Source organism: Podarcis cretensis (genome assembly GCF_951804945.1).
Source record: "Podarcis cretensis genome assembly, chromosome: 1".
Lineage (NCBI taxonomy): Eukaryota > Metazoa > Chordata > Lepidosauria > Squamata > Lacertidae > Podarcis > Podarcis cretensis.
The window spans coordinates 131,229,651-131,254,083 of NC_137170.1; the positions used below are offsets into that span (position 1 = coordinate 131,229,651).

Here is a 24,433-nt window from a genome sequence, read left to right on the forward strand (position 1 = left end):
TGACCATTAGGTCCAGTCGTGGCCGACTTTGGGGTTGCGGCACTCATCTCGCTTTATTGGCTGAGGGAGCCGGCGTTCAGTTTCCAGATCATGTGGCCAGCATGACTAAGCCGCCGACCTTCTGATCTGCAAGTCCTAGGCTCTGTGGCTTAACCCACAGCGCCACCCGCGTCCCTAGGGAACAACTGTAGTCCTCCCTTAACTCACTTAAATACCCACCGTTTCACATTGGTTGTAGGGTCATGTTTCATTTGGTCTCAAACTATATAGCTATTGGCCGTCCTATCTAGAAAGTCAAACCCAGTTAGATAGGCTCTTGCACGTGACAAGTTATAGCTTATAACCACTAACTATTTCAAGAGACTGTTATGGTTAGATTAGACTGGCCTACTTCTGCATGTCTCCTTTTCTTCTGTCTACTAATAACACAAGCAAAAAGCCATTAGAAGGACCAGCAGCTTTACACAGAAAAAGACAAGACTATAAATGGAAGCAAATATTGAAGGTTAGCAACTTAATTATGAAAGGTTGGCAGCGTTGGCAAGACAGAGAGAACTTATAAAAAGCTTATGTTTATTTTCCGATTTCCATGAAAAAGAGCCCCATAAGCCGCCTCTCAAAATATGTACTAAAACACACCTGCTGCAAATGCAAAGCTTGCTGAGAGAAGGGACTTATTGGAAAGTTCAGTCCTGGAGCCTTAAATTGAAAGAGAGGGAGGCTCAAATTCTATGCTGAGTGCCAGGAGGCACACAAAACTTGAGATGAGGTGGACCAGGCAGCAACTTTTTCTTAGCAAATAAGAATTACCACATTTTTTGCCCTATAGGACGCACTTTTTCCCCTCCAAAAATGAAGGGGAAATGTGTGTGTGTCCTATGGGGCGAATGCAGGCTTTCGCTGAAGCCTGGAGAGCGAGGGGGGTTGGTGCGCACCGACCCCTCTTGCTCTCCAGGCTTCAGGAAGCTATCAGCTAGCCGTGGGAGAGCTGTGCAAAGTCGCGCAGCTCTCCCGCAGCTAGCGGAGAGCTTGCCTGCACCCAGATGCTTGGGGCGCGCTGAACTCAGCACGCCCCAGGCTTCGTGCAGCTCTCCCACGGCTTGCGGATAGCAGCCTGTTTTGGGGGCTGGGGTCGGGGGAAGCCCGAGCTTCCCCCGCCCCAGCCCCGCACCTGGGGGGGGGAAATATATTTTTTTCTTTATTTCCCCCCAAAAAACTAGGTGTGTCCTATGGGCCGGTGCGCCCTATGGGACGAAAAATACGGTATAGCCCACTGTACGATTTGCAGCATATGTAGAAATGTACGCACACCTGACCTGCACAAGCAGACCAAACTGTGCTTTCGAAAAGGCAGCTACACGTCTGCTAAATGATTTGAGGACCCCAGCTGACAGCTGGGGAAAGTGTCAAATGAGGAGCGCTCCAGCTGAAGGGTCAAGTTTTTATCTCCCAGTTCATTCAATGAGCAATATTTTTTTAAAATGGTTGCAATTAAAGAAAACAAAGCCTTCTATCTTCAGACAATTTACTGAATCCTATAATGAGTTGCTACAAGAAAAGTTAACACGGCATTTAGCAATCAGCAAGCCATGCCACACACAAAAACTGCCTCCCAACTGGTTTACAGCACAGAGCGCAACCCACAGGTCAGAGAATGGCAACCACCTTAAAAACGAATCGACAGTGGGTGGCAAATAACAGGACTGGTGGGCTCTGCCGTTATTTGAGAAAGAGAAGATAGAAAATTGGTGCAACCGCTCCTCTTTTGCTGGCATGACTTCTGACTTTTTACCTAAAATAAGTCTCCACGTCAATTAAGATGGTGGGTAGGGTGAAAGCAGGTCACATGCTGAACCGCCTCTTAAATCTGGATAAATTCCAATTCTTCATTCTGCACCTCAGATGATCTTTGGGGGGAAATTATACTGTCAAATTTCTGAAGACATAAATTTCTTTAAAATTGTTGTAGGGTTTGTAAACAAATTCTATTTTATTTACAAGTTTTTAACTGTTTCAAATTATGCTTTATTTTATTTTAAACTGTATTAAATTAATACAATTAATTTATGCCCTGGGCTCCTTGTGGAGGAAGGGTAGGATACAGTTTTAATATAAATCAATAAACTTGCTTTGTGCTTACTAGGGCCAGTGAAATGTATTTCACGGTTTAGAAAGATGGAAAGTGTGTTGAAAGAAGGTACTGTAAAAGTGAAACCAAAGTGTAAGAATTATCACTAACAAGTTTGCAGGCCAAATAGCACACCCACTCCAGTCAGTTTAGGGCCTCCACAGTGCCTCAAGTTACTCTGTGGCTTGCATACCCTTCTGTCCCTTTTAGCTCTATGTTTTTCTAGATATGAGTGTCCACCTAGCTTTTCAAGAAGCAAGGCTGTCCATGTCAGTAGAGTGCTGAAGATCTCTATCATTATTTATTTAAAATGTTAAAGCACAGTAGTGGAAGAATTTTTAAAAAGTTAAAAACTTTTTAAGGTTCAAATGTACATTGCTCTGCCTTAACGAAAAGCAATACAGCGGTGCCTCGCAAGACGAAATTAATCCGTTCCGCAAGTCTCTTCGTCTTGCGGTTTTTTCGTCTTGCGAAGCACGGCTATTAGCGGCTTAGCAGCTATTAGCGGCTTAGCGGCTATTAACGGCTTAGCGGCTTTAAGAAAAAGGAAACAAACTCACAAGAACTCTCGTCTTGCGAAGCAAGCCCATAGGGAAATTCGTCTTGCGGAACGACTCAAAAAACGGAAAACTCTTTCATCTAGCGAGTTTTTCGTCTTGCGAGGCATTCGTCTTGCGGGGCACCACTGTAACCCAGAAATCTTCGGAACTCTGCTGGCAGTTTTAGATCCCCCTTCATAGTAAACAGAAAACGGGAGAGTGGCTTCGAACTTGCATGACAGTTTGAAGTGCAAAGACCACAGAGCAGTTCAAACACATTGGATTTTTTTTTTTTTTAAATGCAGATACAGTGGTACCTCTGGTTGCGAACGGGATCCATTCCAGAGCCCCGTTCACAACCTGAGCAGAACGCAACCCGCGTCTGCGGGTCGCGATTTGCCGCATCTGCGCATGCGGCACAACCCAGAAGTAACCCGCTCCGTTACTTCCGTGTCGCCGCGGGACGCAACCTGAAAACGCTCAACCTGAAGCGTCTTTAACCCGAGGTATGACTGCATACATGAAAGTGAAAGAATGGGATCCATGAACACCCCTATTAAAAAGCACCCTGTTCTGCAGTATTCTCCCCTAACTAAGCTAAGAAAAAACTTCCAACTCCAGAACTGTGCTTGCAGTTTAGTAAACCAAAACTTACTAAAGGTGCCAAAATATGTCAAAAGGTCTCTTTTATCCTTTGGCCAAGTTATTTCTTAGGCACTGAGATGCAAGAAGGAACAATGTAAATATATGTCTAATTACTACTTATGCAGGGTTGCCTTCCAAGTTCTTTTATTAGCACGGCTTGTGCTAAACAGTGCCAAAATCAAAGCAACTATGAAATCTGTTCCATGAATCTAAATGGAATTGAGCCTCATTTCTCATCTACCAAAACTGCTGGTGAAGCTTAGGGGAGGTTCACAACCGGCCTGTGATTGTAGGGCAAGGGTAGCCCGCAGAGTGCCCCTCATGTGTTGCTGGTTCCCAACACTCATCAATCCAAGACAGCATGGACAATACTCAGGGATGATGGGAGATGCATTCCAACATCTGGAGGGAACCTGGTTGACTAATCTGGTCTAGGGAACCAGCACTTAAAAATAAAATAAAAACTTCTACTGGCCTAGCAGAAGCCCCTTGGTTTAACTCTATGCCAGAGCTTTCCAAACTTTGCATGTTGGTGACACACTTTTTAAAGACATGCATCATTTCATGACACAGTAATTCAGTTTTACTAGCAAACCTGAGGTTAAACAAACCCCTTTCCAACCCTGGGAGGAGAACAGGGAGCATCCCCGTGACATACCTACACAGTGCAACTGACACATTAACATGTCGTGACACACAGTCTGGAAAGCTCTGCTTTACGCCATTCTTTGGATACTGCCCATTAACTATAAATAGCTGATAATTCAAAAGATCAGATATTCAATACAAAGCTATTAATTCTACAATGGACTGTTAACTTCTATTCTGCTGCTCCAAAGTTTCCTCTTAGATGATAAAAGGTAAAGGTAAAGGTACCCCTGCCCGTACGGGCCAGTCTTGACAGACTCTGGGGTTGTGCGCCCATCTCACTTAAGAGGCCAGGGGCCAGCGCTGTCCGGAGACACTTCCGGGTCACGTGGCCAGCGTGACATCGCTGCTCTGGCGAGCCAGAGCCGCACACGGAAACGCCGTTTACCTTCCCGCTGGTAAGCGGTCCCTATTTATCTACTTGCACCCGGAGGTGCTTTCGAACTGCTAGGTTGGCAGGCGCTGGGACCGAGCAGCGGGAGCGCACCCCGCCGCAGGGATTCGAACTGCCGACCTTTCGATTGGCAAGCCCTAGGCGCTGAGGCTTTAACCCACAGCGCCACCTGCGTCCCACTCTTAGATGATACTACACAGTATTTTCTCTTGAAACAGATCCAACTCTTTGGGGGTACATGGTTATAGATAGCCAGTTAGGACTTTATTATTTTACCAACTCAGAAAACACAGGACATAAAACTCCATCACTAGAAGGAAATGTTTTAAAAAAATAATAGTTCAATTACAACATTGTTAAAATAGATGCCATAAATAGTTGCTTCTAGGCATATATTCAAAAGAGAAAATGCTTCTTAAACATAGGAGGCTTCCACAGCAAACTAGCAGCTTAGTGAATCAACATTTTCATTGAGCTTTCTTTTTTCTTTTTTTTACTCCATAGGCATGCAAGAACAAGCATTGAAATGTTTTGTTAAAACACAGTTTTAAACTGTGCCACTACTTAAGTTGCATGGGCTAAAAAAAGAAAGATTTCTAAACCAGAGATTGTGAAGTAGCAGAAAATGACTTTTGTTCTGGACTGCTAGTTCAATTTGCTACAAAGCGACAGTGCGCTAATGATCTTTGCTAATTGCGGTAATGGTATTTAATTCCTCATTGCAGAGAAGAGTAACTATACACTAACTATACAGCCAATTCTGGACATCTAAGCTAGCCAGGGATATTGTACTAAATCTGTTGATATACCAGGGCAGGAACTGTATTTCCTGAGGGCAGTTTTCATTACTCCAGGAAAAACTATTCGTTCCACTATAAAGCATTAACACATCAGATTTTAAGACTATTTTGTCAATACTTATCATTCTTCACCCTACGGTTTAATATATTCCAAACAAATTTGGCTTTAGTTACACATTGAAATTGCGATTGCAAACGGCAGCAAATTCAGAGACTGAATTTGGAAGGGTGGTGCGAATAAGCAGTAACACATTGTCAAGAATGCTAATGTTATCTATAGCTTGTTTGCAAGCAAAAGCTAAATTTTAAGAATGCAATGTTGATGGAGAAGCCAGCTGCTCTGGTGAAGTGGATCAGCTTCTGAGCAGTCTAAAGAGTCGCCTTAAAACAGGCAGCGGCCATGATCAGGAGTATCTTTTAGCAACTCTACATTAGTTGAGTCCTGTTGGGAATGGATCATTCATGCTTTTGTGCCCTCTAGAATAGATTACCGTAACATGGTCTTATGTGGTGCTATACCTCTAAGGCTATTTGGGAGCTGTGGCTCTTGTAGAATGTCACAGCCAACCTCTTGCCTATTGTGGTAAGATGATAGCATATCTAACCAGAACTGATTAAACCACGCTGCTGGAACTGCCATCTAGCCAGCAAGATCAAATGGCAGGGACTTGTCTCCATCACAGAGAGTATATCAAACATAAGCAAAATTTATAGATTTGTGGTTTCCACTTCTTGGTTTTCTGTGCTAATTTGCAATGCTAATTTGCAACGAGTTGCAAGCTCACTTTGGCCTGTTTCCAGAAGCAGTGAGAAATTATGGTTTTCTCATTTGTAAATAAAGATACAGCAAGCCTTGGGTACTTGTCCTCTTCCTTTTGAGTGCCAGGAGAACACTGAAAACTTTCACTTCCTGTTTTTAATCCAACTATAGTTTCTTGTCCAAATGCAGGGAACTGCAATTTGTTTAAACTACGGATAATGAGAATGGGGAAGAGATCTGAAAATGGGGAAGTTTCATCCCAACTGGTTCTTGCGAACCACAGTTGGGATGTCACAGAGAACTGTCTTTATTTTTAAAATGGGAACAGAAGCTGCCAACTTCCTGCTCCTGTGAAAGATAAGAGAAGAGTGTGTTAGGCTATGGCTTGTTCACGTGGCAGGAAATTATGGTTTCCCATGACATCTGAACTAGGTCTTTCAATTTGAAAGCATCAAAGAAGCAGCAGATACTGAGTTTCTCTTTTCCCCCAGTTGCTTCAAGTTATTTTGAGTATGTCGCTTTGCAAATTCATTACTAAATCTCTCTACAATTTAGTTTTTCTATCTTTCTAGCAAGTATCGACAAAACTTTATGTAGTCACCAACAGTAATCACTCACATCCTATCAAAAACTTTCCCTCACTGAGGGAAGTGGTGCCCTTTTCTCTCTAGAACAGCTTTCCCAAGTCGTAGGTTCCTATATGCTGTTGGATTACAAACCCCACCATACTCAGCTAGCATGGCCAATGGTCAAGTTGGGTTGTAGCCAGACAACATCTGTAGACTCAAGGTTGGCAAAGGCTGCTCTAGAAGAATTAAAATAAAATGTTTTTCATCTAATCAATCATGATTTTATTTATAGCTTTGCTGCTTAATTTTAATCATGCTTCCATAAGCAGCCTTCACCTGTTGATAAACAGGAATCAGGAGCAGCTGAGGAATTATGGTTTTCTACTGTAATAATAATTTACAAAAGAAATGAAGAATGGGGAAATGGGTTAGAAGCATGACAGTGCCTTATTTGCATTTTCTTAAACCAATTGTTAGGAACCTACAGTAGTTGAAGGTTATGTGCCATACAAGTTTCAACATACAAGTTTTGTATGGAATCTAGATAACATCTGGTTTATTATTATTTACTAAATTGATATACCACCCTTCATCCAAGGATCACAGAATCACTGAACTGTAGAGTTGGAAGGCACAACCATGGTCATCTAGTTCAACCAGTCTTTTGTCCAACATGGGGCCTGAACCCACAACCCAGAGATTTAGAGTTTCATGCTCTACTGATTGAGTTATCCACAGGGAGGTTTACAATATATTTATGGCTTTAATTAAGAAACAATTTTCTGTTGCAATTGTGAATTTGGTTTTCAGAAGAAGAATGAAGAGCTAACGATAGAAAACATTTTAGGGGGTGGAACCTGGGTTCACTTCCTACCTTGTGGCTCTCAGTCATGTTCCCTGCCTTTTAAACTTTAATTTGCCACACCGCCCCCCCCCCCCAATTTTTTTTTTGAAAGATTCAAAAACTGGGTTTAGAAAGACGCACATAACTGGAGCAAACAGTTTATACTGAAATGTACTAATTTCAGTAATTTTATTCTGAGGATGGAAATAGTGCAGGTTGTAAATTTCGGGAGTGGAGGGAACCCATCGAATATGACGAGGTCAGCTACTAGAAAGGCTCTTTCCAAGGTTATTATGGAGAGAGAGAAATCAAAAGTAAACAGGTTCTTTATTGTAGCACAACATGAATTTGATATTTTTGATGTTTTCTTAAATTTTCAATTTCAACTGATTTTTGGCAACATGGACAATGAGCATCTTAACATGCCCTACTGCTCCTAGGGCATCCTTTGAAATGTTTGTAATAGACTGATTTTAGGAAAGGACATCTGAATAATTCCAGCCTTCTGCATCCAAAGGTATTTTAAAACAAAGTGCCTCTGCTCCAACCAGAGGAAAAGTCATTCTCTCAACCACCACAAGCTACTGGAAGCAAAGTCCAAATTCACACACACAAACATCAACCAGGAATGCCATTCTATGAATGCCATTCTATCTACCAGGAAATGGTCACATGCAGGTGGGAAATAGTAGTATCACCTTGGTCAGCAAATGAGAAGGCTTTCCTGCAATGTTTCTCAGAAGAAGGGAGGTTTCCCTGTCCAAATAGGAATGCTTGTGCAGAAAAGAAAAGAAAGAAAGAAATTAAGTCAAAAAGAAAGTCAGTACAGCAATTTTATAGTGTATGATTAGCAGCAGACAGGTGCCACTTTTCCTCTTTACATCAGAAGCACTTCAATAATAGTTCCAGGTGTATTTTAAGCGGCAAATAGGCAAGTGAGTGATCAGGATATATACTTTTTGCATGTTTGCAAAACTCCTTTTTTTTTAATCCGTGGCCAATTCTCATTTTGCGTACCCTACTTATCAGCAATTCTACAAAAGTATTACAGAATTAACTATTATGCAAGTAGACTACTTCTTGATATCAATGCATCCTGTTCGACCAATTAAGAATATTAATACAGGCTGAAAACTTCCTCTCGCATTCAAAGCTGCTTAATAATAATATAAAAGCGACACATTTTCACACATTTGCCAGGTGCTTCTCAATATACCAAACTTCTCAACTGACTGGCACATTACAACAAAGCAAGCCATGAAAACACTTTGGTCGTTCGAAGGTTTATTAAAGAAAGAACAGGTCAGTAGCAATGACTTTTGTGGTAATGGACTACAGGCACCACCCATTTTTGACTGTTTTCACCTTTATTATGCCACACTATTATGGAAACCTCTTCCAAGTCCTTGGGTTGTCCCTGCTGTATGGTAGGATTCACCTAGAACCGATTGTGAGATGTTCCTCTTCTGTAAAAGGTGACTGAATGCAATAGATACACAGGGTTCATCCTCACAATCCTTTGATCCCATCATAGCTGCAGTTTTTTGTCAGTGCAGTTAAATCACAGATTTAGGTGGTTGTTATGTAAACCTTATCTGTAGCTGCTGGGCACACACTGAGCTAAGCCTAGATGAGGTTTGAGCACACAAAATAAATCTGTTTCATAAACCTAGTCAAACTATTTTGATTCATAGAACAGAGCAAAGGCTAAAGTCTATTTTATTTAAAATTCTAACTCACTCTTCTAGTGACCATGCACCATTCAAGGTGTCTTACAACTGTTTAAAATCATAATATTCACTGCAGGACTTTGAGGAGGATTTTTCAATCATGTGCAGTCTCTGATTTTGCTATTCTTAATCATATCACCACCTCTGGCTTCATTTGGTTTCTTAACTATGCTAAGAAGTTTTTGATAGAGTGAGTTCTGGTGTTCTGTGCTCTTCTAGAAACGTGAGACTCAGCTACATTAGGAAAGAAACAACGATCTGAATGTGCTATAAACATGAAACACCAGATGGTGCCAGAGGAAAGGAAATTTTTATATGTGCTTTTCCGTAGGTTTTTTGTTTATCTGTCAATCACATGCAGTCTGTAGTTCCCTGGCAGTAGGAGTACAATATGGGCATGTTAACATCTTACATTAAAAACGTGACAGTACCAAACAATCAAAGGCTTTTCACCAAAGCCAGACTAAACGTCTTTCCTTCTGCAGTGTTGGATGGCAGGTTGAGAGGAGTTCCCTACCAGGACAGACTTTGCTCGTGTGCTCAAGACATCGATTCCATAAAACATATTTTGTTGCACTGTGCAAAATATGAGCAAGACAGGGCTGAACTGATATTACCCTTGCTGGTACCTTTCTGGGGAAAATCAGAGGCTCACTATGTCAGGTTCCTACTGGAAGACTGGACAAACGCTAGAACATTAGCGGTGGCAAAGTTTTTATCAGTGGTTGCAAGAACCAATGATCCCTATATTCTGAACAAAATGCTTGTTTAACCTGGAGGTAGGCTGTATGAATTGTGTATTGCTTTGTAACAATTTGTTGGGTCTCTGGACCATAATAAAGATTGTTGTTGTTGTTGTTTATTTGTTATAACGATCTAATTTCTGACTTATTTACAGCATGTCCCCCCTCCCCCCGTGTAGATCCACCCGCGGAATGGCTAGAACAAGACATTCCTTTCCTCACCAAGAAAAGGGGGAGGATATCTGAAGAACTAGCAGGCACCTGCACAGACCACTGCAATTAGCACTAGGTTTCTGGGTCCCATTCAGCTACAGCATTGCAAGAGGGGAGGAAGGACAGAGAAATGAGGAGAAAAACAACATAAGAGTGGCAATAGTTGTTTTTACAAGCCACACTAAACCATAGCTTAGTGCAATGTGCATCACAAATGAGTTTTGGATGTTTAGCCTGCATACATAGATGGGAGGTGTTTAGAAGGATTCACTTCTACTTAAAATCACAGCTTGCAGTATTATTTCTACCAGTAACTGTGGTCAAATATGTTAGCTTAAGCAAGCCAGAAATCATTGAAGCCAGCTTGTTTTGCGCTATGTATAGCTCATATTAAACTGGGTTGTGGCTTGGTGTCAAGTGCTGAAATTAAATATTCTCATTAGAAATTGCTACCCCAAAGAGCAAATTATTTTAGACAAATGCTATAGTATTGGTTGCTAGGTTTAAAGTTGCTTCAGGTTACTTTGGGCAAGATAAAGCAACGAACGGATTGATTTGATTGATTGATTAAATAAATAAATAAAAAGTGTGGACTGTCAATGTCCTATCAGAAGCAGCATCCTGTTACAATAGATTTTATCCATTTACAAAGCACACAGAAATGCCAGCCAACTGCCATGCAGCATTTTTTACTATGGATACCCCGGCCAATGAATCCCTGCTTCACATGGATTCTCTTTTTGTTGATGTAACCGAATGATATTCTAATACACAGAAAAATAATCACCTATGAGACAAGAGTCTTCTTCCATAATCTTTTTTTGGGGGGACCTGGAACCCCATTCAAAAAGGAATTCATACATGGACACCTGGAAATCTATGAAGCAAGGTTTTATGTAAACCACTTGGAAACTATTTTGGCATGTAAGCCGCATATGTGTTACTATAATAATCCAAATTATTTTTTAATACAAGAAAACAAAATATACCTTAAAAGGTAAGGCTTCCTACTAGAACAACAGAGATGTTAAAATTAAGTTTAAAACTCTCAAAGCCTATTGAACTTAGCAAATTCAGTCGAAGGGTTCAAATGATATTTTAAGTATGTGTAGCTGGTGCATTATGTTGCTGAACACAGGTACAGAATTCAGATTAAAAACGCAGAGCCTCTTATACTTAACAATAAGAGGTAGCCTTTCTATAAAATTGCAAATACCTACTCACAAGACAGAACAGCTTCTTATAGTTTAAGGCAAGTTTCTAGTTTTCACAGTTACAAGTGTAATTCAGAAATTTCCAAATCCAGTTTGAAATTATTTATTACATTTTAGAATCGCCCCTCAACCCATATATTCTCAAAGTGGTATACAACATTGCTATAGCAGTTAGCAACCTGCTTTCCCATCCCAACCATAAGCGGGCATGCAAAAGATTATGCTACCATGAGATTCTCTTATCGTTTCTCTGATGATACTGAAACAGAACATGCTTTTCTTTTCTATGAAGAAGTTCCTTCTACATGCAACTGTAAAACTACCGTATAACCATCAAAGTATTGTATAATAGTCAACAGCAAGAGTGATGATCCAAAAAGCACTGGTCTAGCTGAGAATAAGGTTTTCCAAAACATATATCTCTTTCTATCTTAGTATGCAACTAGTGTGTGTGTGTGTGTGTGTGTGGGCATTCTAGTCATTTATAGAGGCAGTAAATTTAGATAATAAATTTTATACCTATTCTAGGCAGCAGGTGGCAATATTGTGCAATTGATAATTAATGAAGACACAATTCTTTTATTTAGTCCTGCAGTACAAAACATTCGCGCAGAGCAGATAGGGATATAACTCAGAGCTTTAAAGATGTGGGGTTTTTTTGCAAGTTCAAGCAATTATTAGGCTAAGATATTATTGTCCAAAATTGTCCCATGTATTTGATTCTAAGACAAAGATATTGTACAGTGAAGCAAGCCCATAGGGAAATTCGTCTGGCGAGCTTTTCGTCTTGCGAGGCATTTGTCTTGCGGAGCACCACTGTACTAAGTTTCTATAGATTTTTTAACCAGAACAGTACAGTAGTTCTGATTCACACCATCAGTGTGGTTGATTTAACTGAGATTAGAAGTCCTAGTATTACTGTACCCTGAAACCTTATGGGGGTTTATAGATTTTCTCAAGCACTGCTTACACCAATATGAACTTTGCCATCTAGACCAGGCTTCCTCAACCTCGGCCCTCCAGATGTTTTGAGATTACAATTCCCATCATCCCTGACCACTAGTCCTGCTAGCTAGGGATCATGGGAGTTGTAGGCCAAAAACATCTGGAGGGCTGAGTTTGAGGAAGCCTGATCTAGACCCCTTCTCAAAGTGTCCCATCTACTGATGTCAGGCACCAGAAGACCCAAGCCTTTTGCAGGAGCAGCACCTCGGGTGTGGATGCTCTCTCTAAACCTGTGTGCTCAGTACCTAACTCTTTGAAGTTTTAGGGGCCAGTTTTCATTTGTCCAGGCCTTTTAGTTCAGTTCCTTGTTTCACTGCTGCCTCTGTAGTTTTAATGTTTTACCTGCTGCTGTCTAGGATTTACATTTATTTTTAATGTTGCCTGCTGGTTTCATGCTGTTTGTGACTTTATTTTGCTGCTTTCATTTGAATGTTTTAATGTTTATTCTTTTTCGTTTTCAAGTTTAATTTTGATGAGGCAGGGCATACATTTATCAAATATATAAAAAGAATCAGCATGATGCAGTTCTGAAAATGGATGTAGAATGTTGCAAATTCCACACTGCTGCTTTGTAAATGCAACTTGTAATGGAATCAGCAGTGAAAATTTTCTCATACGTTGCACACTGAGGAAACTAACACACACAGACACACAGGTAAGGACCCCAACTAAGAACTTACAGGAGCCAATTCAGCCTCTTCTTCAGAAAAGTCAATGCGACGTCTGGCTTGCTTGCTGGAATGTTCCACAGAAACAATATGCTGTGAAAATGTCAGAGGAAAAGGATGGGGAAGAGCAAAGGAGAAAGGGGTGGTGGAAGGAACTATTTATTACCATGCAGGGCAGGCGGAAGGAGCGGCAATACGAATTAAAATATATTGAACACTGAGCACCTTTGCGAACCCTGTGAGATTAGCCATTTCAGAGAAAATAAGCATGTATTTTCTCCTGATGAACGGCTTTACTAATAAACAAGTTTGCAGTTACATTCTATATGGAGACAGATTAGTTGGCAGACCAACTTGTTATAAAGATGTTTGCAAATGTGACATGAAGACTGGAAACAGAAACCCTGCCTTGTAGGAATCCCTTGCAGATGAACACACTGGCTGGAAACCGTCAGGTTGTGTATCCACAGCAGTGAGCAGAGGAGAAATTACTGCTGGGAGGACCACAGAGAGAAGAAATGCCACGGTGCACCTGTCCCAGTAAAATCAGATGCCCTCACCTGACCCAGCTACAATAAAAAACACCTCTCCCATATTGGTCTGTAAAACAGCCACAGCAGGCACTGTAAATCTCCAATAGAGAACGCTTCCATTGTCTCGAGACAGACTGATACCAACAGGAGAGTAGTCAAATTGTGGAGAAAACTATTATCTCACTGGTGTAAGCTGGTGCTATCTTTTACAACGCCTTTCAAGTTGTAAGATAAAATGTTGGCAATCCTACAGACCAAATGGGAGTAAGTCCCTTCACAGCCAGTGAGACTTATTTCTGAGTAAATGTGTATATAGCATTGGATTGGACATGGGAATTTCAATTAAAATATTTAGGTCTGAGTGTAAAGAAGATAGGGTTCTAATGCTGTGTTGAAGAATTTGTTTGGTATTAGGCTACAACAGAAATGCATCATCAAAAATCAGAATGTATCACTTAATTTGCAAATATTTTAAACTACAGCTTCTCTATGTTTTTACTGTGTTACACTACTTCTGCAACAGATTCTAAATTGTTTATAGCCATGTTAGCTTTTAGATGCATTTGTCAGCTCCATTATTTGTAAGCTTGCTAGCTTTGTAGAAAAAGCAAATGCAAACAATTAATAGCTTACCCCAAACGCACAAACATTAGTTTTGTAACTCCTTTCTGAGTAAGACGTGCCTAAATAAAAATAAGTTATCTGACACCAGAAAATCACCTTCTGGTGACTTTCTGATGATGGATAAAGCTCTTTTTATTTAGACAGGTTTTCCACCTGCTGCTGCAGGTGAATTTTTTTAGCTGGAGTGGTCCACTTTTTACCAGCTTGTTTCAAATACCGCTTTTCTTTTAAAGGTTTGTTTTATATTGTTTTTATCTGATTTGGGTGCCATTATATAGATATATATATAAGGGACACGGGTGGCGCTGTGGGTTAAACCACAGAGCCTAGGACTCGCCAATCAGAAGGTTGGCGGTTCGAATCCCCGTGATGGGGTGAGCTCCCGTTGCTTGGTCCCTGCTCCTGCCAACCTAGCAGTTCGAAAGCATGTCAAAGTGCAAGTAGATCAATAGGTACCACTCCAGCGGGAAGCTAAACGGCATTTCCGTGCGCTGCTCTGGTTTGCCAGAAGCGGCTTAGTCATGCTGGCCACATGACCTGGAAGCTGTACGCCGGCTCCCTTGGCCAATAAAATGAGATGAGCGCCACAACCCCAGAGTCGGCCATGACTGGACCTAATGGTTAGGGGTCCCTTTACCTTTATATAGATATATGGGACACAAATTTTAAAATAATAAATAGATTTGCTCTTATGCGATTTATATTTTACTACAGCTGACGGTCACAGAATGCTCCATATGCAATTTCTGTTTTGAGAAGAACTGCTAGTTTCTAGGTATGTTGTGGAAGTAATTGGTTAAAGCAGTACCTGTGATGTGGTTGGACGGTGCCACCGAGACACCATCCTGAAAACGAAGTCCCTGCATCTTTCCAGAATGGGGATGAATATACTGACAGAACCTCACTTTCACCCTGTCCTGTCCAGGTAAACTGAAGCAACACCAATGCTGTGAGGTCACCACAAGGATTACCACTTGTTTAAAATTATTCTGCTGACTACTTATGGAACAGCTGAGAAATATCCATCGTATTGGTATGCCTGCCTTCAAACCACATACTGTTTACCAAGTCAAGCTACAGAGAGTTTGATAACGAGCAATTCTGAGCAGATAGATAAGGGTGGGGTGGGGTGGGAGGAATCTCTGCAGCATCCATGGTGGTTTCCAGACTGAGTATTGCTATATTCCATTCTGCCTCCCACAAGTTATGGCCAGGTTCATATGCAATGCTAAAACCAGGCATTCATTTTAAACAGGTAATAGTTAATTAAATAAGCCAGCTTCATAACCCATGGCTTGAATTAACCTGTTTAGAAGCAGAGTGCTGTTTGTGTTTTAAATTAGGATCCCTGCTTCATTTACAAAGCTAAATTGAGATTCTTTGAAAGCAACAGTAAATTCAACAGAGATCCTCCCCTCCTGCTCATGCAGAAGGGAAGAGGGAGGAAGGGGAAGTGTGCAAGCCATGGGATTTAAATGGGTTCATAGAGGCTTATTCGTATTAAGTATGCGACTGTGGCCTATGAACCAATATACCGTATATAAATGGGGGTGGAGGAAAATAATGGAGAATATCAAATAGCAATTTGCTATTTTTTGAAGGCTCTAATGTTTCACCCCTCCTAAAGCTGCCCTAGTGTCCTGCTGTGGAAGAGAATTTAACAAAAAGAAACCCGTAAAGCAACTATGCATCTTCTGCAATATACTATTGACTACTCAACTGCAAATAAGGGCCAACACACTAATACAAGAGGTGTGGTAGGTCTTATATAAAACGTCTCCCTTTTCGTTTTCCTCACCACTGTTTTTGACTTTTTAAAAATAGCAGCAAATCACGAGCCAACTCCCAAAGGGAAAGTAACCAATGGATCACATCTGCCTTCAACATCCTTCATAAACCATTTTTTAAAATGGTAGTGGAAGCCATATTTAATTTGGGACACATAATCTACATATGAACAAAATCACACATTTTAAATAGATTGTATTGTTCTTGAGAGTAGGAAGGGAAATTCAAATCAATTTCCCTCCATATAAGAGTTCCTCCAGTAATCTTATAGCTGTAGCATATTATGTGAAAGGAATGTTGAGACGGAACTTATGTACAACACATTTAGGATGAACACTTCCTTCATTTGAAATTTGTAGTGCATATATAAAGACTCTCATTGCAAACTGGTATGCTACTTTGAGTATTTCCACTGAAGTTGTTCCAATAGAAGAGTGAAGCTTTTCTTTTCTTTTTGTTCCAAAAATAACAGATGCTAAACTGCTGATATTTATGCTGCCAACAAAGCTGTGAGCCAAACTAATATTTCAAGATCGTTACTGATCAAAATTCCTCTCTGCTAGTTTATTATAAATTAACAAAATAAATAAATCACTGCTGATGCTAAACAACAATAATGAAGACAGTTTCAAAACTTCACGCATATTCAAAATGTAGTATTTTGAGAGGTAGAATACTGCCTCCTCTCAAGCCAATTACCACCATGCTGTGAAGCAGACTTTATCCTGTGCCTATAGGACTTTTAACTAACAACTGTGGTTGAAACACCTTTTTGCAAACCAGCCTTTTGGAGTCCACTGATAGCAACATAGCAAAGTGAAAGATCTCTTCATAGACAAGACTGTTTGTCTTTTTGCAACACTGGTGATTAAAATGGAATTTGAATCCCTGAAAATTACTTGACCCTGCCTTTCAAATGCATCATCAAAAAGGACAGGACATTATCTCTATCTATGCTTCCTTGCCTACTGATCTCTATCCCACAAATAGATGTCATACTACAACATGCTCAAAAGTAAAAAATTCTGCAAAATCTCAAACACCCGATTCAAAATGCAGCATGCAAATTGAGTAAATATGCAAAGTAAGCAGATCTGCATAGACTAATTTCCAGCAGCATGCATGGATTTTGGCACAGGAGAACTCTACCAATTAAAAGTTAATGGGACCTTGCAGTGGTGGGAATAAAATAGAGCTTTGCATCATGTGATACGAAGTGGAAACAGCCAAGAGGAATTCTGAGTCAAAGGAAGAACAAAAGGGAATAGCAGAGGAGAGCAAAATAGGCAAAATAAGCCTGCAAAACAGGGGAACTTTGTTCTTGATGGAGGATAATGTATTTCTCTCAGCCAAAATTATGAAAAAAAATCACCTGGGGCCTTTTCTATCACAGGATATAAGTTAGACCGATTCATTTACTTCACTACTATCTACTTATGATGGCTGTGAATATCCAAAATTTCAGGTAGCAGTCTTTCTCAGCTCTACCTGGAGAGGATGGGGTCAAAACTATACCTTCTACATATCAAGCATTTGTTCTGAGAAGCTACAACCAATCTCTTGACTAGGCTTCCTGGAGCAGTGACTGTGGAGTGCTCTGATGGTGTTTCCTGCTTGGCAGGGGGTTGGACTCGATGGCCCTTGTGGTCTCTTCCAACTCTATGATTCTATGATTCTATGGAAGCTATAGCCCCAACATAATCTGGGTGGTGGTGTCATAATTCCCATCATCCATGACCACTGCCTATGCTGGCCTAGACTGATAAGAGTTGAAGGTTCTCAACCCTGTCCTGAAGTGCCCTTAACAAGATTTTTCTCATACATGATGTTGTATGGAATTCTGTAAACCACCAGTATTGAATAAGACAGTACTGAATGGAAGTAGATCCCCGTGCTTTGAGCAGGGGGTGGCCTGGCATACACAGCTTTTCATCTAATGCGAAACAGCAACATTTTCAAAACGCGTTCTACCAAAGCAAATTGCCAAAACAGTCTCAGTAAGCTGTATGTTCCCAACAGTCCATGACAAACTCAGAAACAAACTGGGCTAACATCATGACTCAAAGTCATTTAAAGAAGACTGAATATATATGATAGAAATAAAACAGCAGATTGTTATGGCAAGACTAACAAATATATTATGGCATAATTATTTGTGGACAAGAACTAGAGTTTAGCACCTGATGAAGAGGACTCTAGTACATGAAGCCTCATGTCATATTTGTGGTCTTGCTATTAGACCATGTTGTTTCTGCATGCATACAGAGGCATGGCTATCCCTCTGGAAATGGTTCTTATGGAAGACATTCTCATATTACTTTATTTCCACAAGTTACTGGAGAAAGAAAAAGAGTAATTTTGAATTTTTGAACACAGGAGAAGCTTTTCCCCACTCAAAAAGACACTGCCCCTACAGACTTCTAAACAAGAACACAAGTGAAGTGCTTGACAATGATCACTAATCTAAGAGTGGAAGACAGATTCTGAGTAAGTCAAAATACTTTATATAAAGTTACATGAGAAATTCAACTGTGCCGATAAGTTAACATGTTCAGCTACTGAATTTAACGGAACGTGGTTTTCTGTATTTATTTCAGACTAATTCTGGAACATGATATTAACGGTAGTTTTGAAATCTCTTAAATACATACTTTTCTTTTTAGCCTGTATCTACATCTTCAAATGGACTGATCCTTAGGCAAATGCCCTCAGTCAATTACTTTTATCTATCACAATTACATAGAGCTGTCAAAGACCACATGGAAGGCTTCAAAATTCATTTGCAAACTATTAACTGAGAATGTTAAGGATCAGATATGATTGCCACCTCACCAAGCAAGAGACTGGATGTTCTAGCAGGTATGAATGATGTTTTATTGAGCCATTTCCTCTCAATGGTTTTTATCCTTCCTTATATTACTGCTTCATTGCAAAGCCTCACGGATTAGGAACAAACAAATATGGCATTTCACCCGTCAGTCATTGTCTTGCTCTTCCCTTTAATTACAGATGATATTGATGGCTCTTAGGTTTTCTTCAAGCCATGTTTTATGTAAAGTAGAGCTGAGCTACTAGGATTCTCCTTCCCCAGGAGATGGAGCAAAAATGCTATATTGTCTGAAGTTCAAGAAGCATCAGACAGGTGACGGTTTGTGAACAGAAGAGCCCTGCAAGTTCAGACCAAAGGCCTGCTTGGTCTAGCCCATAGTGGCCAACCAGGTGCTTCTGGGAAGCCTGCAAGCAGGCCATGGGTGAAACAGCAAATGGAATCCGGAATCCTATTTCCTCTGATATTGGAGGTAGGATACAGCGATCAAGACTGTGATGGCAGCTTCACCCAATGGTCTATCGTGAGCAAAACCGCCGCTGCTCCTGAGTCCCTCTGCAGTGCTGCTATAAGATTGCTGTTTAAAAAGGACTCATTTTGCCCAGGGAATCACCTCTGTCACCTCTGAGCAATTAAACAAGTGGCTTCATACTTCATTGCAGAACATGCACGTGAAAGGAAGATGTTCAAGAAAGAGAGGAAAGTAGCAATTTTCTCTAGGAAATATTTAAAATGAGTAATTCTTGCCAATGCATGATGTTTATTAAAACATGTTTTACAAAAAGGCACCGAGGCAGGCTAATGATTTGCATTTTTAAAGCCTGAGTAACTGTGAAGAATGAATTATACTGTACCTCACTAACTGGCTGTCCTTGTTGAGTCAAATCTAGTTCTTGAGGTCTTGTCACTTTATCAATGTCCAAGGAGTCCATACTGGAGGCTGCAGATGTGATACTGGAACGGGAGGAATTGCTGATAGAACGGACTTCAGCATCACTCACAGTACCTGCTGAGGCTGTCCTCCTATGCTGGGTGGCAACTATAGGCTTGCTATCTTCCATTATAGGTTGCTGTGCCGCTTCATCCATACTCAGAGATGCCTTCTCTAATTGTGCCGTAATGTCATCCAGGGAGAAGATAGCATGTGAAGGCTTTGTCACCCGGCTAGATGACGAAGAGGACAATCCTTTCATACTACTGTGTTTAGCAGCAAGTCGTCCACCACCAGATGGTTTCTGAGCCATTTTTCCTTCTGTGGCAAAGCGTTTCATTGACGTACTGTTTGCAGACTGTGACCCGATGCTGCTGAGCTCCTGCTCAATGGAACAAAGGTCTGCCATGAGCGCATCAAGATCCACGGTTTCTCCCTGATTCAAGGCTTCTGCAATGAATGACAAAAATATGATCCAGATTCTATCACAATACTCTGTTAAACATTCCACTGTTCTGATATCTAATTTATTTGGTCAGTCTACAGCAGGAATTTTCAAGTTTTCTCCCCTTTCCAGATTGACTTATTTGTGTATTTTTAATGTTTTATTGTTTACTTTTGTTATGTTGCAATTATGTATTTTTTATGTTGTAAGCTGCCTTGAGCATGGTTTAAACTATGAAAAGGTGGCATACAAATAAAATGACATATGTATGTACAGTGGTACCTCGGGTTACATACGCTTCAGGTTACAGACTCCGCTAACCCAGAAATAGTACCTCAGGTTAAGAACTTTGCTTCAGGATGAGAACAGAAATCGTGCTCCAGCGGCACGGCGGCAGCAGGAGGCCCCATTAGCTAAAGTGGTGCTTCAGGTTAAGAACAGTTTCAGGTTAAGAACGGACCTCCGGAACAAATTAAGTATTTAACCCGAGGTACCACTGTATGAAGGGACGCAGGTGGCGCTGTGGGTTAAAGCCTCAGCACCTAGGGCTTGCCGATCGAAAGGTCGGCGGTTCGAATCCCTGCGGCGGGGTGCGCTCCCGCTGCTCGGTCCCAGCGCCTGCCAACCTAGCAGTTCGAAAGCACCTCCAGGTGCAAGTAGATAAATAGGGACCGCTTACCAGCGGGAAGGTAAACGGCGTTTCCGTGTGCGGCTCTGGCTCGCCAGAGCAGCGATGTCACGCTGGCCACGTGACCCGGAAGTGTCTCTGGACAGCGCTGGCCCCTGGCCTCTTGAGTGAGATGGGCGCACAACCCCAGAGTCTGTCAAGACTGGCCCGTACGGGCAGGGGTACCTTTACCTTTACTTTACCTTTACCACTGTATGTATGTATGTATGTATGTATGTATAGAAACTGGATGTCTGCACTGTGTTCTGGGGGCATGTTTGAGGGCAGGAATAGTCAATATGGTGCACTTCAGAAGTTGTGAACAACTTCCACTGACCTTATTGGCCATGTGCATAGGCTCTGGAGGACCCCAGTTCTAGAGTGTACACATAGGGCAGCAACAGGGTCTATTCTCACTACTAGCTCTCTTAAACAGTGTGCTCTAGAACACATTCAATTCTACCACTAACTTGCCCTATATTGAAACTGTTAATATTGTTTATTTCGGTTTTAAAATATAATTTAATGTTTCCTGTAAGCTGCCTTGGAAGGATTTACATCCTAAAAGCAGCACAAATTGCAATAAATAAACGCATTTAAATCGTTAAAATGTAAGAGAAAAGTAGTACATGACATGTATAATTCAAAATTGTATTTAGATTTACATCTTGCTAGGTTTCAGCTTATGTACCATTTTGTTGTCCTAGTCACTCTCATTATAGTGACATTACAATTTGCATTTTATAAATTTTGCAACAGGGTTTGGACCGTAGAGTCAGCATTTCTTAAGAAAACAAGAGGAACCTGTTGAATCGATTCCAAGGCCCATCTAGTTTGGCATCTTGTTCTCACAGTGGACAATCGGGTGCCTATAGAAAGCTTAAAAGTAGAACCTGAGCAATACAGCACTTTCCACATCTGCAATTCCCAACAACTGGTATTCAAAGGTATGTTGCCGTCAACAATGGAGGCAGAAAATAGCCATCATGGTTAGTAGTCACTGATAGCCTTTCCCTCCAGAAATTTGTCCAATCATCTTCCAAAGCCATCCATCAATTCTTCCAGAGTTTAACTGTGTGGTGTGTAAGGAAGCCCTTTCTTCTGTTTGTCCTGAATCTTCCAACATTCAGCTTTACTGGAATGTTTAACAAGTTCATCCATTCCAAGTCCAACACTTCATTCAATAGTAAGATTTGGGGTGGGTGGGGGGAGGAGCCAAATGGATTTTGTGCCCACTAAAAGTCACTTTAAGTATATTTTATAAACAGGTCCCATTCTGATACACACAATGTTTTCTATTATTAGAAGAATTCTAAGTTTTAAGCATTTCCCCACCTCCTCCAGCTGAAAATGATTTAATAATGCATCTTACCATTTAAATTGTACATTGAAAAGCGATAGGAGAAGTTGGCAATATTAGTCTCCTGGCGAAGAGGGGATCTTTTCACTGGCTCCATGGGCTTATCTGTATCCAGACTCTAAATAAAACAAATTGGAGGCAGAATAAGCTACAACAGTGTAAAACATAAATCAGCATATTCCAACATGGGGAAATATATTGCTTTTGTATTGGTGCTATTTTAAAATCTTGTTTTCCCCCCTTACATATGTTCAACAGAAAAAAAGCTACCAACATTTGATGGCACTAAGATCTACTCCATAGTATTTGCCAAATACACAACTGTTTGTGTGCCTTAACTATTTCAGTTTTATGTGGCAATGTAAGGCATTTTATCCTGTATAGTGTTCATATAACAGTTTGAAAACAGGTGCATTTGTTGCCAGTCTGTTTCTGGGCATAAGTGCTCACACTAATGTTTAAAACTATAGCAAACTTAGTCCTCAAATATCTGAGAGACCACCTCTGCTTAAGATCATCAGGGGGGACCCTCTTGATAGTTCCACTGCCCTATGAAGCTTTAGGTGTTGGTGCCTTGGGACAAGGCATTCTCTGTGTCAGCCCCTACATTGCGGAATTCCCTCCCCACCAAGGTGCACACGACACCTACACTGTACAGTTTTTGTTGTATGCTCAACTCTTTACCCTGGCCTTTGACACATGAAGTATATATTTTCAGGACCCACCCTATTCTTGTGACTGTAATCAAACTAGTTTTAAAGTTGTATTTTACATTGCTGTGACCCACTGTGGGACCTTAGGGGGACGACTGGGTATTAAATCCAATAAATAATGATAAGTTGCATGGACATGGAATATAGACATTCGATGTATGACAGCAGCCCAAAACTAAGGATGCACTTGTAAAATTATAAGCATGTTTGCATGCTTACAAATCTTGGGTTCTGCTAAAGCTATCATTACATACAGCAATTGCAGACATTCCGATTTTAGATGGCATGGACGATGGAGAAAAACAAAATCTCTGCACTACCAACTCAGCAAAATAACAACACTAGTCAGGGTGATTAATGTTTCTATGCAAAATTCCAATTAAAAAAAAACCAACAGCTTCATTTTAGTTTTAAGAATTATTTTAGTTGTCTTTTTGTATGCGCCTCACTTTCTGCTATTTATCAGAAGCAAGCAAGGAACTTAACAGAGTTCTAATATCACAGATTTCCTAAACAAATTAAAACTTTTCAAACACATAATCCTACCATCTTTGCATCAAGTCCTTAGTCATATGGCAATAAGGTAAAGGTAAAGGACCCCTGGACAGTTAAGTCCAGTCAAAGGTGACTATGGGTCACGTCGCTTTCAGGCCAAGAGACCCAGCGTTTATCTGCAGACAGCTTTCCGGGTCATGTAGCCAGCACGACTAAACTGCTTCTGGCGCAACGGAACACCGTGACGGAAACCAAAGTGCACAGAAACGTTTACCTTCCCGCCACAGCGGTACCTATTAATCTAATTGCACTAGTGATGGCTGATATTTGTCCATGGCTGATATTTGTCCTTGTGAGTTGTGAACTGTGTTATATTACTTGTGGCTTGTACGAGTCCGCTGTTTTATTTGATTTGTTTTGTTGTGTTGTGTTTCATGATGGGCGTAAAGCCGAATAAACATTTTGATAATTGCACTAGTGTGCTTTCAAACTCCTAGGTTGGCAGAAGCTGGGACAGAGCAACAGGAGCTCACCCTGTTGAACGGATTTGAACTGCCAACCTTCTGATCGGCAAGCCCAAGAGGCTCAGTGGTTTAGACCACAGCAATATTACTGCATTATACAGCAATAAAAGTGACTGTGCATCTGACAGGTCAATAGACAGCTCTGCTACCAGTCAGCGAGGAACTATTATCACATTACAAATGCTACCCGTTCCCTGCTGATATGGCTCATATACCAATATACCAATATACTCTACTCAACGACCAATATACCAATATACTCTATAAATGCTGATCTCCTTCACTGTGGAATGAGGAGAGTGTTATAAAGTGACTTTAACCTGTGTGAGTTTGTCTAACTCCCCAAGCCAAGCCCCAAACATCTTGTCCAGATCCTGATCTTCTTTATCGCTATCTTCTTCCGCGCCATGATCAAGTTCTTCATCTGATAGCTGTTCCATCTAAAAAAGACAAAAAAAGCAGCATTTTAAAGGTGAACGTTTTGAAGATTATATGACGTTACAGTGGTGCCTCGCAAGACGAAATTAATCCGTTCCGTGAGGCTCTTCGTATAGCGGTTTTTTCGTCTTGCGAAGCAAGCCCATTGACAGCTTAGCGGATTAGCGCTATTAGCGGTTTAGCGGCTT

At 40.9% G+C, this 24,433-nt stretch overlaps 1 protein-coding gene across 5 annotated transcripts in view; it reads right to left on the reverse strand.

Moving 5' to 3' along the window:
* The window catches only part of RAPH1 (Ras association (RalGDS/AF-6) and pleckstrin homology domains 1), an 81,487-nt gene that overhangs the window by 15,777 nt on the left and 41,277 nt on the right, over positions 1–24,433 (reverse strand). For 2 of the 5 annotated variants that reach the window (XM_079976016.1, XM_079976020.1), the window contains exons 2-6: positions 24,128–24,247; positions 22,088–22,193; positions 19,527–20,053; positions 12,913–12,993; positions 8,026–8,100 (exon numbers count right to left, since the gene is read on the reverse strand). In XM_079976016.1, the coding sequence (XP_079832142.1) occupies positions 8,026–8,100; positions 12,913–12,993; positions 19,527–20,053; positions 22,088–22,193; positions 24,128–24,247 (909 nt within the window). The remainder of the gene's footprint in view (positions 1–8,025; positions 8,101–12,912; positions 12,994–19,526; positions 20,054–22,087; positions 22,194–24,127; positions 24,248–24,433) is intronic. The other 3 variants (XM_079976018.1, XM_079976017.1, XM_079976019.1) reach the window with 3 other exon arrangements.